This window comes from Pogona vitticeps, chromosome 1, assembly GCF_051106095.1.
Source record: "Pogona vitticeps strain Pit_001003342236 chromosome 1, PviZW2.1, whole genome shotgun sequence".
NCBI lineage: Eukaryota > Metazoa > Chordata > Lepidosauria > Squamata > Agamidae > Pogona > Pogona vitticeps.
Window position 1 is genome coordinate 17,552,280 of NC_135783.1, and position 13,405 is coordinate 17,565,684.

The 13,405-nt window shown below is 41.3% G+C and overlaps 1 protein-coding gene across 3 annotated transcripts in view; it reads right to left on the bottom strand.

Moving 5' to 3' along the window:
• The window catches only part of DHX57 (DExH-box helicase 57), a 46,923-nt gene that overhangs the window by 24,860 nt on the left and 8,658 nt on the right, over window positions 1–13,405 (bottom strand). For all 3 annotated transcript variants that reach the window (XM_072988349.2, XM_020794763.3, XM_020794762.3), the window contains exons 5-13: window positions 12,295–13,124; window positions 10,401–10,570; window positions 8,808–8,929; window positions 7,143–7,338; window positions 5,796–5,920; window positions 4,887–5,020; window positions 3,644–3,698; window positions 1,808–2,007; window positions 1,353–1,469 (exon numbers count right to left, since the gene is read on the bottom strand). In XM_072988349.2, coding sequence (XP_072844450.2) covers window positions 1,353–1,469; window positions 1,808–2,007; window positions 3,644–3,698; window positions 4,887–5,020; window positions 5,796–5,920; window positions 7,143–7,338; window positions 8,808–8,929; window positions 10,401–10,570; window positions 12,295–13,124 — 1,949 coding nt within the window. The remainder of the gene's footprint in view (window positions 1–1,352; window positions 1,470–1,807; window positions 2,008–3,643; window positions 3,699–4,886; window positions 5,021–5,795; window positions 5,921–7,142; window positions 7,339–8,807; window positions 8,930–10,400; window positions 10,571–12,294; window positions 13,125–13,405) is intronic.

Below are 13,405 nucleotides of genomic sequence, written 5' to 3' on the forward strand. Positions count from 1 at the left end.
AAAGCTAAGAGTGTTGGAGCCAGGTGGATCTCTATAGGGAGGGCATTCCAAAGTTGGGGGGCAACAGCCGAGAAGGCCCTATTTCAACATGCCATCCCCCTCACCTCTTTCAGGGATGGCACCTTCAGAAGGGCCTCATATGGAAGAAACCAGGTCCTAAGCCATTTAGGGCTTTATATGTCAAAATAAGCACTTTGAATTGGGCCTGAGCAGCAACTGGCAGCCAGTGTAAATTTTTCAGAACCGACGTGATATGAGTCCATGCGGCAGTGCCACTTACCAGCTGCGCAGCCCGGTTCTGTGCCAGTTGCAGCCGTTGGACCGTCTTTAAAGGCTGCCCCACGTATAGCGCATTGCAGTAGTCCAGTCTGGTTGTTACCAGTGCATGAGTGACTGTTGCTAGGCTCCGCTCATCCAGGTAAGGGCGAAGTTGATATATTCTCCGCAACTGTAAAAAGGCACTCCTGGACACCGAGTCCACCTGGGCTTCCAAGGTCAGACCAGGGTCAAGGAGCACCCCCAAGCTGTGGACCCTGTCCTTTAGGGGGAGTGTAATCTTGTCTAAGGCAGGGAAATTGCCCTTTAACCTATCTGGCGGGGCACTTACCAGCAGCACTTCTGACTTGTCTGGATTGAGCCTCAGTTTATTGACCTTCATCCAGTCCATTATCGAGTTACTAACAAAGCCTCCTCAAATTCAAAAATTATTCACCATAATTGTTTTCCCCCTGTGCTAGCAGAAGTACTTCTGTCACAGAGCTAACTCTGCTGTTTCACGTGTTCTATTCTACCAGCATAGAAAATACTGCCAAGGTAAAGGGAAAAAATGTAAACCAAGCATTATCAAGCTGTTGATTCACATTGAGCTGTTTCATGTAAACTCAGGTGGGCGATTCTACAGTGTTTCAGATGTTGTGGACTTCAAGTCCCATAATTCCTCACCACTAGTTATTTTGGTTAGGTCTAATGGGGGATGGAGCTTGAAGAAACATCTGAAGGTGCACAAGCTGCTTGCTCCAATGTGCACATCAGTCCAGAAGAAGGTAGAGAATTAGCATGTAGTCAAAACAGTAAGGCTACCGTTTCTACACATACCATTCAGTTAAACTTAGAGTGATGGATTACAAGCAAGTAATGACTAAACTAAGAAACTGGTTTTCAGCTGTAATACTGACTGTGGTAGATACTTTTATTCTATTGCACCCTCATTTTCAGAGCACAACTGTTTTCACAAATATAACAGGAGGAGTATTAAACTTTAAAAGATTACAGATGGTCTGAAACAATCACTTTGCAATCATAACTCAGCTGAATAAATTTATAATCTAGATTATTGTTCCTCGTCATGTTACCTGTTGGATATGAATGTTTGCCACTGACAATCCACTCCAATAAGGCTTCAATTAATTCAAGATTAACCTTGTCTAAATCCATAGCTGCCATTGTTTTTAACACTGATAAGCTAGTGCCTGAAAGAGAAAGATGAGTATAAACAAAGGTGCAAAAAGTTACATATTCTTTTAAGAAGTTTGTAAGCCACCTTGGGCAATTCTGGTGCACAATTCCCTAATAACAACCATGCAGAATGCAAAATTTAACAAGGACTCATTACTTCTTCCTCTTGCTTAGAAATGAATGGGAAGGTTCTTCATATAGAAAACCTCCCATTATAACCTTCCTGCAAATCCATACGCATGAACTTGTATCAGACAAGAGGTAGGTATTCTACATTTGAAAACCCTACATATAATAGTTTTATTCTAAAATATTCTCCTAAAAATGGGTACCATGCATATAGAGTTCTTGCCTTTGTAGCGGACCTTCAATTGTTGGAATGTTAGCTGTTGATCTGGGACAGAATCCTTGACCGTCTCTGCTCTCTCCACCAAGCCAGCACGCCGTAGGTCTTCCTCTACCTCCTCTGCTGCTGTCCTGAAGTGTCTTGATTTCTTACCTGCAGCTTGATTTGTCCTGCGCATGTATGGACTACCATGCTCCAAGACATACCTGAACACAAACAGAGAAACAAGGCCAAGTCAATCAGGAATCATACCTTTTTTATATGGCTGGCTCCTCCAAAGAGATCTCACAGGCTGCTTTATGTAATAGTTTTCTCCTGTAAGAGTTACGTTAGGCTGGGCAGATTCTACACCAGGATATGTTGGTTAAGTCTAGGTCAGTGGTTCTTAACCTTTGTTACTCGGATGTTTTTGAACTGCAACTCCCAGAAACCCCAGCCAGCACAGTTGGTGGTGAAGGCTTCTGGGAGTTGCAGTCCAAAACTCCTGAGTAACCCAAGGTTAAGAACCAGTGGTCTAGGTGAAGTGAAGGTGACAGGCAATTGTTTCTGATTTATCAAAAGCTTTTATATGTATCAAAATTAAGATGGAACTTGATGGCCCTACAGGACCCTTCCCACTCAATCATTCTATGATTCCATGGAAGAAACTCTCAGGGTGAGAGAATCAAGAGCGGGGGTTTCTGTGTGTGGTTAAGACTATTAAGTTAGATGTGGCACTGAAAGCAAACTAATCAGCTAAGCTTGCTCCAGCGCTATGAGTGTCTTAGAACTGTTTCCTAATTTTAAGGATTCTAAGCTCCTCCTTTCCCATGGCAGAACTTGGAAAATGTAACATTTTTTGGATGACAACTCCTGGAATTCCCCCAGACACTATAACTGCTAGCCATGCTGAGCAGAGGATTATGGGAGTTGTAGTTCAAAATAGTAACTTTCCCAGCTCTGCCAGCACCACCCCACCATCATCATTTTGCATCTGATCCAGTTGGCAGACCTCCATGTTCCAGGTTTTTATTTTAAATCTAACTCCAGTCTTCCTGCTTTTGCTATACAGATCTTGCATTCTCATGCACAGACACTGAAAGGATCCCTTTCGTAAGAAGGTTTTTAGCATAAGGAAATGGGAGACAGTACGTAGAAATATCTCAAAATAAACTATAGCTGTGTTGGGTTGGACTGCAGTTATTCAGTGCCTTGGCCCAGCCCTCGGCTCTGTCACACAGGCTGAGCCTTCAAACTACAACCTTCATTCTCTTCTGCCACTTTTATTTCCTGTTCCCATATATTCTAATGCAGTGGTCCCCAACCTTGGGCCTCCAGATGTTATTGGATTTAAATACTAGCCAGCAGAGGTGGTGGTGAAGGCTTCTGGGAGTTGTAGTCCAAGAACATCTGGAGGCCCAAGGTTGGGGACCACTGCTCTAATGGACAGAAAGTATATATAAAATTTGCCCACTGGTCCTGGGAGCAATCCTGATTTTAAGCTCTGGTGTTCATAGTTTAAAAATCATCATCATCTTAGAACTGCAGACCTGGAAGGGACCTTATGGATTATGGAGTCCAGCCTCTGTCAAGGAGGCACACTGGGGAACTGAACTCCCATCCTCTGGCTCTGCCACCAGATACTTAAACTACTGAACTATTCAGCAGTTCTATAGCAGTAATATTGAACACACACTGCCTAAGATCACTATTAGTTGAGGCTACAAGATAAGGACACTGTCCTGCAATCTGTTATGGCTATGAACAAGGAGGAAACCTAAGGAAACATAATTCTAAATGCACAGCTAAACAAACCATATGTCTATAAAAGATATGGTAGATGCCCACTGTATGAGGCCTTACCCAGTCAATGCAATTGCATCTTCCAGAAAATACTGATCAACTGGGAATGTCCTACCTAAGATGGAAACAATAATAAGGGAAAAGAGAAAAAAATTATTTCATAATACTAGTCTTCTATAATGTCATCTGTATCCTAATTCCATAAGCTAAAAAGGCAAGTAATGTGTTTTCGACAACATTTCATAAGGCACTGAAGCTGTGCTACCCATACCACTAGGAAAAGGGAAGTAGATTCTGCATGGTGCCAAGGAGAGCAGGATGTTATCACTACTGGCAGCCATTCCAGAAGGCTGGAGCAGAGGACAAAGAGGTGGCAAGCCAAATGATTTCAGAAGCCTTGCTTGAAAGATTGCTTGCTTTCCCCCTTTCTTTCTGTCATGGCTTTTTAAAAAGATTACAAGCCTACAGGCTCATAAAACTGTCTTTTATTGACTATGTGTAAACTGCTCTAGGAATCTTTTTGGCTGAGGAGTGCAAAAATTCTTCAACTAAATAAAATATATGGAAGAAACTATACTGCTCAGAGGCCAGTGATTTCAATAGTGGCTTGCATGGACAACTTAATTGAGAAGTGGACCTTTATGTTAACCACAGCTTGTCTGCGAGTGGAACACCATTTGATTTTTGGGGTACCTGAAAGCTTCAGGCCAGCTTTAGGACATGTGGAGGTGGACTGAACTTTACTGCAATATAGTAGGGTAATAATAATACTTGCAGGATTGCTGTTCAGGATTACAACTAGATCACGCAAGTAAAATGTTCTGCACACTTGAAGTAACTGTGCAGACATTAAGATGTTCTTCTAATCTGTCTGGCCTCCGCTGCCGCCTGATCAAGTATCCCAGCAGCTAACCTAATATTGCTGCCTCTGTGAGTTTAAATATTTCTGCTGCATATTCTATATTCCTTCAAGACAATTCAATTAGTGGTGAATGTGGGGCAGAGCATGTGATGTAAACATTGACAGATGGTACTGTTTTGTTTTATGTTTATTTCACAAAAAAAATCTTTGGAATAATTTTAGCTAAGTTGTCCTGCAACCAGCCAGTTTTTTTGGAAGGGATACATCCATAATTAATCATTACAACCAAATGTAAGTATATAAACCCTCATAGGCCCTGTAGAAACATAAAAAGTAACATCAACCAGCTGAGAAATACTGCGAAGCAGATGCACGTGTTAAAGTTAGCAAAAGATTTAACATGTGAAGAGATAAAATAAAAATATGGAGATTTTTTTTTACCTGGTATGGTTATAACAGGACAGGAATTAAAGTATTGCGATAAGAGGTCTGTATTCAGGGTAGCACTCATTAGTATAATGCGTAAGTCTGGCCTCTGGGACATCATATCCTTCAAAACCAGCAGCAGGAAGTCACTAAGAAAACAAGTAAGATAGATCCAAAATTCTTCAATGTTTCTCTCAAGTCTTTCCCCCCTGCTCTCTGTGTTTGCTAATTTCCCCTTCTCCCCACGGTGTTGCTACTAATGATGTCCAGGGAGAAATCCTGCTAACAGTGCTGTAACTTGATAAGCAGAGCTACAAATTCCCCACTTGCAGTATTTCCTTCTATTTCCCAACCTCAGTGATTGTATGGGAATAACAATAATGAATGACCATTCAAGGTAAGGATGGCAGTGTAATGGCTGCATTGCATGTAACATTAAATCAAGATTTAACACTATAAGGAGCACTTTCCTCCCCTCTTCTCCCCTTCTACAGCTAAGAAGTGAAGCAACCTATTATTTATAAAAATCAAGGGTGAACTGTAGTTTATTCCTCCCACCACTACCAGCTATACAAGAAAAAAAGACAAGGATGTGAAAAGGGTAGCATGCAAGGCTCAAACCTTACTCATGCTTGCAGTGGCTCATACACATAACACTTAATCCCGGCTCTGTGCTATACATGAACTAAACAAATATGTGCAATTTTCTAGAAAATATTCATATGATCTCCCATGTGGTGCAGTGGTTAGAGAGTCAGATTGAACCTGGAAACACCCAAATTCAAGTCTCCTTTCGGCCACAACAGTTGAAATCATCTGAATGCCAAACCATCTGAATTACAAACTTTAGTAAATAACACATACATGTATTATAAATATTATGTATGCATTATTTGTAAAGCAGAAACAAACATTTTAAAGTACCTTTCTTCTGTTCTCTCATGAACTTCATCAACAATAACATGAGTGACTCCTTGTAAATCAGTGTCCCCTTCAAGTCTTCTCAGAAGCACTCCCGTCGTGCAGTACAACAATCGGGTAGCTGAAGACTTAAAACGGAAGCAAGCAAAAATGTTTATTTCATCCATTTCAATTGAAGAATTATTTACTGTGACAGTCCAGATTATGTTTAAAGTTTCTTATTCAGAATATCACAGGCATTGTTTCATAAAATCATAGAAAAGTGAAGTTGGAAGGGGTCTACAAGGCTATCAAGTCCAACCCCCTGCTCAACGCAGGAATACAATCAAAGCATATCTGCCAGGTACAAGTTTTTCTTGAATGCCTCCAGTATTGGAGAACTCACCAACTCCTGAGGTAACTGGTTCCACTGTCATACTGCTCTAACAGGAAGTTTTTCCTCATATTCAACCGAAATCTGGCTTCCTTTGAGCTCACTGTTGCGTGTCCTGCACCCTGGGATGATCAAGTTCAGATCTTGCCCCTCCTCTGCATGACAGCCTCTCAAATATTTGAAAAGTGCTATCATATCACCCCTCAGCCTTCTTTTTTCAGGGCTAAACATGCCCAATTCTTTCAGCCTTTCCTCATAAGGCTTGCTTTTCATCATCCTTGTCGTGGCTACAAAGAGTCTCTTTGAACTGCGGAAAGGTGAGGTGTGAGCACAAAATAGGAGAAAGCCCATTTGCCATCTAAGGAGTGTAACACTCATTCCAAAGGTAAGGAAAGTGCTGGAAAGAAGGTGGGGAGCATAATTGGCTGGCTTAAATGAAAACAAGACAACACCTTGGAAAGAAAGGAGAGGTCCAGGTAGAGAGTCACCTTGTCCAGGTGGAACTGGAGGAAAGGAGGGTCCATTCTTAGGGCCACCATCTCCCCTGCCCGATGCGGCAAGGTGATGGCAAGGATAAAAGTGGTCTTCGGAGTCAGGAGTCACCAAGGGCTCAAATTGAGGCTTTGTAAGGGGAGCCAGGACAAGCCTGGGGGAGGGGGGACCATTGTGGAGTAAGAGGCCTGTAAGCTGGGCACATATTATTCAGCCCCTGCAAGAACTGTTTTAGTGTGGGGTGGCGGAAGAGACACTGCCTCTGAATAATGTGGCTGATGGCCACTATGGCTGCCATATACACGTTCATGTGCTTGCGCTCTGGAATGTTCTGAGGCTGCTCTGCACAGGCACAGATTAACCCATTAGTGTGCATTCACAGAGACCACAAAGAAGAAGCTATATACTTCAAATGATCAAAAAAACACAGCCACAATTCTTGAGATGACAGAAATAAACATAAAAATAAAAAAACCCAGACAAACCTTGACACTTTCTAGCCGGATTTGATATCCCACTGTGACTCCAATTTTTTCTGTTCGTTCACTGGCTACCCGTTCAGCGACAGAAATGGCAGAAATCCTACGAGGCTGGGTACAGATTATGTTGGCCAACTTACTGGGAGGACCTTCTAGTGAGGAGTCCAAGATAAATTGAGGAATCTGGGTGGTTTTTCCACAACTGTAGGAAAGAGAGGAATGGAATAGATATAAGCTATATTCTCCGTAATTGGTACATCAAGATGTATATAAAGACTCAGCCTGAATCTCTTGCAAAATAAAACACTGTCCTCTGTCCAGTGCACACTATGGGGATGTTGGTTTCCCAATAAAATTAAATAATCTACCACATTCATCAAGACAGTTTAGAATGGCCAGAACATCCTAACCTGTAGTGACCAGGGAATATTGCATTAGACCATTTATTTCACAACAGTCTAAAGAGATTAAGTCTCAAATCAATATATAAATATACTGGACAGTGCATTCTGGAATGTGAGTTTTAAGATTAAACCTTAAATTATTATTACAGCTACTAATGTGCCATCAAGCCAATCCCAATTTATGGCACTCTCCCAGGGTTTTCAAGGTTTAATGTTCTGAGAACTGGTTTACCAGTCCTTGCTCCTTGTGGTGTCCTGGAACCATGCAGAGGTGGCTGAACGCATAACCCTGTCAGCTGCACATGCTCCAAGTGATCCTGGTTGGTTTGTCCCTTTGGAGGGACAAGTGGGGATTCAAACTCCAATCTCTTGGCTCAACACCTATCTGCTCCAACCCACTGAGATATATAAAAAATCCTTATAATTTTTGTTACTACAAATTAAAAATTAAGTCACCCAAATTTTCTGGGCTCTGTATATAAACTTTAAAATATTTTCTTGAAGGGGTGGTTGAGTTTCCACTCTGTCATCCACTCAAACCTCAAGCTTTCCTCTCTGCTCTTTAGTTTGGGTCATTGGGTATTCCGAGTGACAACTTAGCAGCCCAATAAACACAAAATAAAACTTATAAGATATGTTCGGCTACAGCGTAAGAGTTGCACTGCTGGCAGAGATTCTCTGCTATAACAGACTCAATGGTAGTAATGGGAATATGGCTCATGAATCGTTATGGCAACAGACTCATGATACAACCCAGTTTTAAGGCAAATGCAGTCTATTTCACACTGCCACTGTTGGAACAGGCAACTATGGCTTTGCAAGACATATACTGCCTAAGATGCATCATTAATGGCTTGGCTACCTGTAGTTGTTACCACCTGCCTTTCTTTTTCAGATTTCTGCAGGCTCCTGTCCTAAGAACAAGAGAAACAGAAGTCAATATATACAGAAAGGAAAAATCTGGCTGGGTCTTTTCTTCCTCTCATTTATCTTTATTTCCCACCTCAGCAAATCTAACCTTGCAGTTGGGAGGAGAAAGCAAAGGCGTTTCAATCCGGAGGGGACTGCTAACTGGGGCGTGGGGGGAGCCCAGCCAGCATTGTTCCTCTACTGCAAATATGACCTATTTCTCTCTCTTTATCTTTTTTGCCCGTAAGGAAAAAGCCTTTAGTGCTCTCAACAGGCAGGCCTAGGCTGCTATTCATGTGGTAAGCTTAACATACCGGCATATTCAACCTTCAGATTTATATACAGGTCATAGACTTACCCAGTCATACCACTCACTACCAGAACCTGATGTTTCTTCAGTAAACGAAGTATCGTTTCCTTCTTTTCCCAAGCAGGAAGTTTTTGACGTTCTTGCAACATAGCTTGGTAGCGCCTAGAAGACTAACAAATATTTGCGTAAGGTCAAGAGCAAGGTCAAGATTAGTAGGACGGGGGAACATCCTACTAATCACATGTTTTTAAGCTTTAGAATATTGCAAGGAGTCCTGCGCAGGCACAGTCTAACTCCTTTGCGTGCATTCACAGAGGCCACGAAGAAGGAGGAGGTGATTCAGCTCATGAATGGCACAAGTTAGGGCGGCAACATTTAATCAAGGTATATTTGGATATGCACAAGAGCAGTATCTGCCTCAATCAGCTTTCAGTTAATTATCGACAGTGACATATTTGTATCTGGACTTTAACCTACTAAAAAGATGAATGACAACCTAGTTAGTTAGCAGACTCGAAAATAAGGATATAAAAAATAAGTATTCTACACTCTCTCTTACATAGGACCTTTTTCCCAATGAAAAAACTGCTACAGCATGTTTGTGCATAACCTAAAACAAGGATGATGATGACTAAAAATCATGTAATTAATAAATTAAAGTTTCTTTCTTGTAGCTCTTTCCACAAATACTTCCCTGGGTTTAACTTCTTTGGAGACTTATACAAGCACTATGAGCAGTCCTAAGAGCAACCAGGAAAATATTCAAGTAGTCTAACACAGTGGGACACAAACTTGGGTAATCAAGGTGTTCTTGGACTACAATCCCCAGAAGCCTTCACTACCAGCTGTGCTAGCTAGGGTTTCTGAGAAGTGCAGTCCAAGAACATCCAGGTTATCCAAGGTTGGGAACAACTGGTCTAACAACACTTCAACTTAATTTCATAAACAAAAATTCAGATATGATATGATATGAATCTTTTCGTGTTCATTTGTTAACGCTAAATAATTAACATCCCAGGTAAGGAAATAGTTCCGAATTATTTCCAGTTACACTCTGAAGATCAACTCTGGAAAACACACCAACTATGTGCTAATGACACTACCTTTATTGTACAGATGATACAGTTGTACCAATCATTCCTTAAATATACATGCGACCGTTATACAGGAAACACTCCTAAGATTGATATTGGGAGTGTTTCCTGATATTGATATTGTTGTTGATGCTAATACTGATATTACTTCCACCCCATTAGCGACAATCTCAGTGTTTTCTCTCATTTTCTCCTATCAGAATTGTTTCAGCTATTATATATGCAAGATATAACTAATCATAAAAAGGATAAACATCAAAAGATAACTGAATACATATCAGGCAAAATGCAAAGGAATAAAGCAAAAAAAAAAAGACAAACACAGGTGGCACTTTAAAGACTGACTCTTATTTTAGTGGACGCGTCCACGAAAGCTTACATTAAAATATAATAGTCTTTAAGGTGCCACGTGTTTTTGTCTTTTTATTTCTTTGGATTTGCCCGATATGCTTGCACAGACTAAAACGGCCACCTCTTTTAAAATGATGTAACTGCACACAATTGCTTTTCTGTTTGTCTTTCTTGGTTTACATTCCAACTCTAATACCTTCTTTATGCTGAACTGTTTGCAAATTTTTGAATTCTCCTTGGAAACAGGTTCTGTTGAACTGCTATATTTCTTCAAAAGCTTCTCTCTGAAGTTCACATAACTCTCTGCCTCTGTGTGAACTGTCTGAAGATCCTCCTCCTCATCTTCCATTATCAACTCCTCCATGGCTTGAAACAAAAAATACAGTAGCTTAGAATACGGTGGTATATAATATTTGCTAGTCAGAGGGGAAAAATTGTTAGAATATAACATTCACTAGAATTTTTCGTGTCATAGACATCAACATGCTAACAGTGAGGTTTCCATCACCCATGACAGTACTGTCATCCATAGCTTTCTCCTTTATGAACCCTGATCTTAACATAAGAAGAGCCCTTCTGGATCAGGCCAAGGGCCCATCTAGTCCAGCTTCCTGTATCTCACAGTGGCCCCACCAGATGGCTCTGGGAGCACACAAAACAACTAGAGACCCGCCTCCTGATCCCCCTCTCTTATGTCTGGCATTTTGAGGTACCTTCTTTTTTAAGCCATGACGGAGATTATACATCGCATCGTATTTTGTAAGCTGGGATGGACTTTGCCTCCAGAAGTGTCTCCAATCCCCTGTTAAAAGCATCTAGGCCAGATGCCACCATCACTTTCTGTGGCAAAGAGTTCCACAGACTAACACCACATTGGATAAAGAAATATTTTCTTTTGTCTGTTCTCACTGTCCCAACACTCAATCTGAGTGGATGTCCCCTGGTTCTAGTATTGTCTGAGAGGGAAAAGCTTCCCTCTATCCACTTTATCCATCACATGCATAATTAAGTATTAAGTTATCTTGCCCTGGCGCTGCGTATCATAGAGCTAGACCAGGAAGAAGGAAATCAACTGAGCAGTACACAAGATCAGCAATATGAACGGTATAACTACAACACAGGACACTCCCTATGGCATATGCCATTTTGGTTCAATAGACAAGGGTATGCCCTCTATTAGATGAGTGACAAATACAGTCATGCCCCACTTAACGATTACCCCGCATTACAACAAATCCGCTTCACGACGATGTTTTTGCGATTGCAAAATGATGGTCTAAATGGGGCTTTTTCACTTTGCGAAGATCGGTCCCCTGCCTTGAGAACCGATTCTTCGCATTACGATGATCAAAACAGCTGATCGTCAGGTTTCAAAATGGCTGCCGGGTGCTCAAAATGGCTCCCCGCTGTGCTTAGGGACGGATTCTTTGCTATACAGACACCGAAAATGGCTGCCGTATGGAGGATCTTCGCTGGATGGTGAGTTTTTAGCCCATAGGAATGCATTAACTGGGTTTTAATGCATTTCAATGGGTTTTTAATTTCGCTTTACGTTGTTTTTGCTCTACAGCGATTTCGCTGGAACGAATTAACGTCGTTAAGCGAGGCACCACTGTATAACCATGTCTGTTTTTTTTAACACTTTTTTCAGCTGCCTAAGTGCTTTGTCAAATGCATCTCAAAAAACTATACAGGAGCTTTCCTACGCCTGGATGACAATGCCAAACACTTCATGCTGGAACTTTTGCATTCTAAGCATGTGCTCTATGCTGTGGTTAGAGCACATGCCAATAAATTTGTTAGCTTTTAAATCTCTGACAAGAGCCTTCACTGTTTTCATAGAAAATGATATTCTGCTACCTTTCAATTTTTTTGGCAAAGAGATTTCTAATATAGCACTCCTAAACAGTAACAGGAAGAGGTACCTGTGCAATAGTTTAGTCTGAGCACTGGAGGACACATGGTTCTCTAAAACTGACTTCTACAATGTTAGCGGCAGTGAAGAAAGCTGCTCAAAACTGCAGACATGGTCTCCTTCTAACATTCAAACGACACTATCTTTGACAAGGATTTACAGAATTGATACACACCTTCTGACATTTGTGACAGAACAGATGTTCTATTAGGCAACCCTCGCTCATCAACATTTTCTTGTCTTCTGCCTGAGGACATCCTCAAAGCTAGAGGAGGAGCACTATATTTGTGGGACGTCTTACTAAGCAGTTTCATTACTTCATCTTCATCTTCCAAGCATGTTATAAAAGAATAGACAACTGGTTCATTACACTCAGAGGATATCAAGGCTTTTTCATAAAGGAATTCAGCAATGTGGAGTCGACAGGCCAAGGGCAGGTTTTCATTAGTCGAATAAAATGCAACAAGAGGAGGCTGGTAAGGGTATTTGTTACCCTCCGGAAATCTTATTTCAAGTTCATAAATGGGAGCATTATCACCATTAAGTCTAAGATGAGCATCTTCTCTAACGCTTGGAAGTGTTTTTTGTTTGTGTGGACGCTCATGCTTGAATTTGCATCTTAATCCAAACCTGCAATCTCCTTGGAGGTAATGTTTACAGATTTCCTGGGAAGCTGGGTTTGAACCGTTGCTGGTAGTGTTTTGCCCTCGCTTGGGCTTGCTGACAATCTCTGTCAAGTACGCCAAGTTTAACGTAATAGTCCAAACTCGGTTCTTAATTCTTTCCACAAATTTCTCTCCACAGATGGAATGGAGGGCAAAAGCCTCTTCTTGCCTTTGTTCCAAACAGTTGTCAGTACTTGCCAGAGTGGCATTTTCTGTGATCTCCATCCTCTCTGCAAATTTTTCTGAGAAGCACTGAAATAGCAAATGCTCCAAGGAAGCCCCAATGTTACCGTGATGAGATCTCAGCACTGCTCGGCAACGCTCACTATCAAAGCCGTACCTAGGAGGAGGAAGAGCAGGAACAAAATTATTGTAGCTGCAAATTCCATAACGTTTTCACAAGAACAAGCAGCCTAACTATTTTTAAGGATGCTTCTCTTGTGGCAAAAAATAACATAAACAGTGTGATTTCTCTGAAATGCAATATATCCACCTTAGTGGCATGTTTGTATGATCTCACATCCTTTCTGAGTGGAACAGGTATATTAGGACAGAAGCATGGGAAGGGGAATTTAAAAACCTATTTTGGAACACTTAAGAAGTTGAGAAAGACAGGAAGAA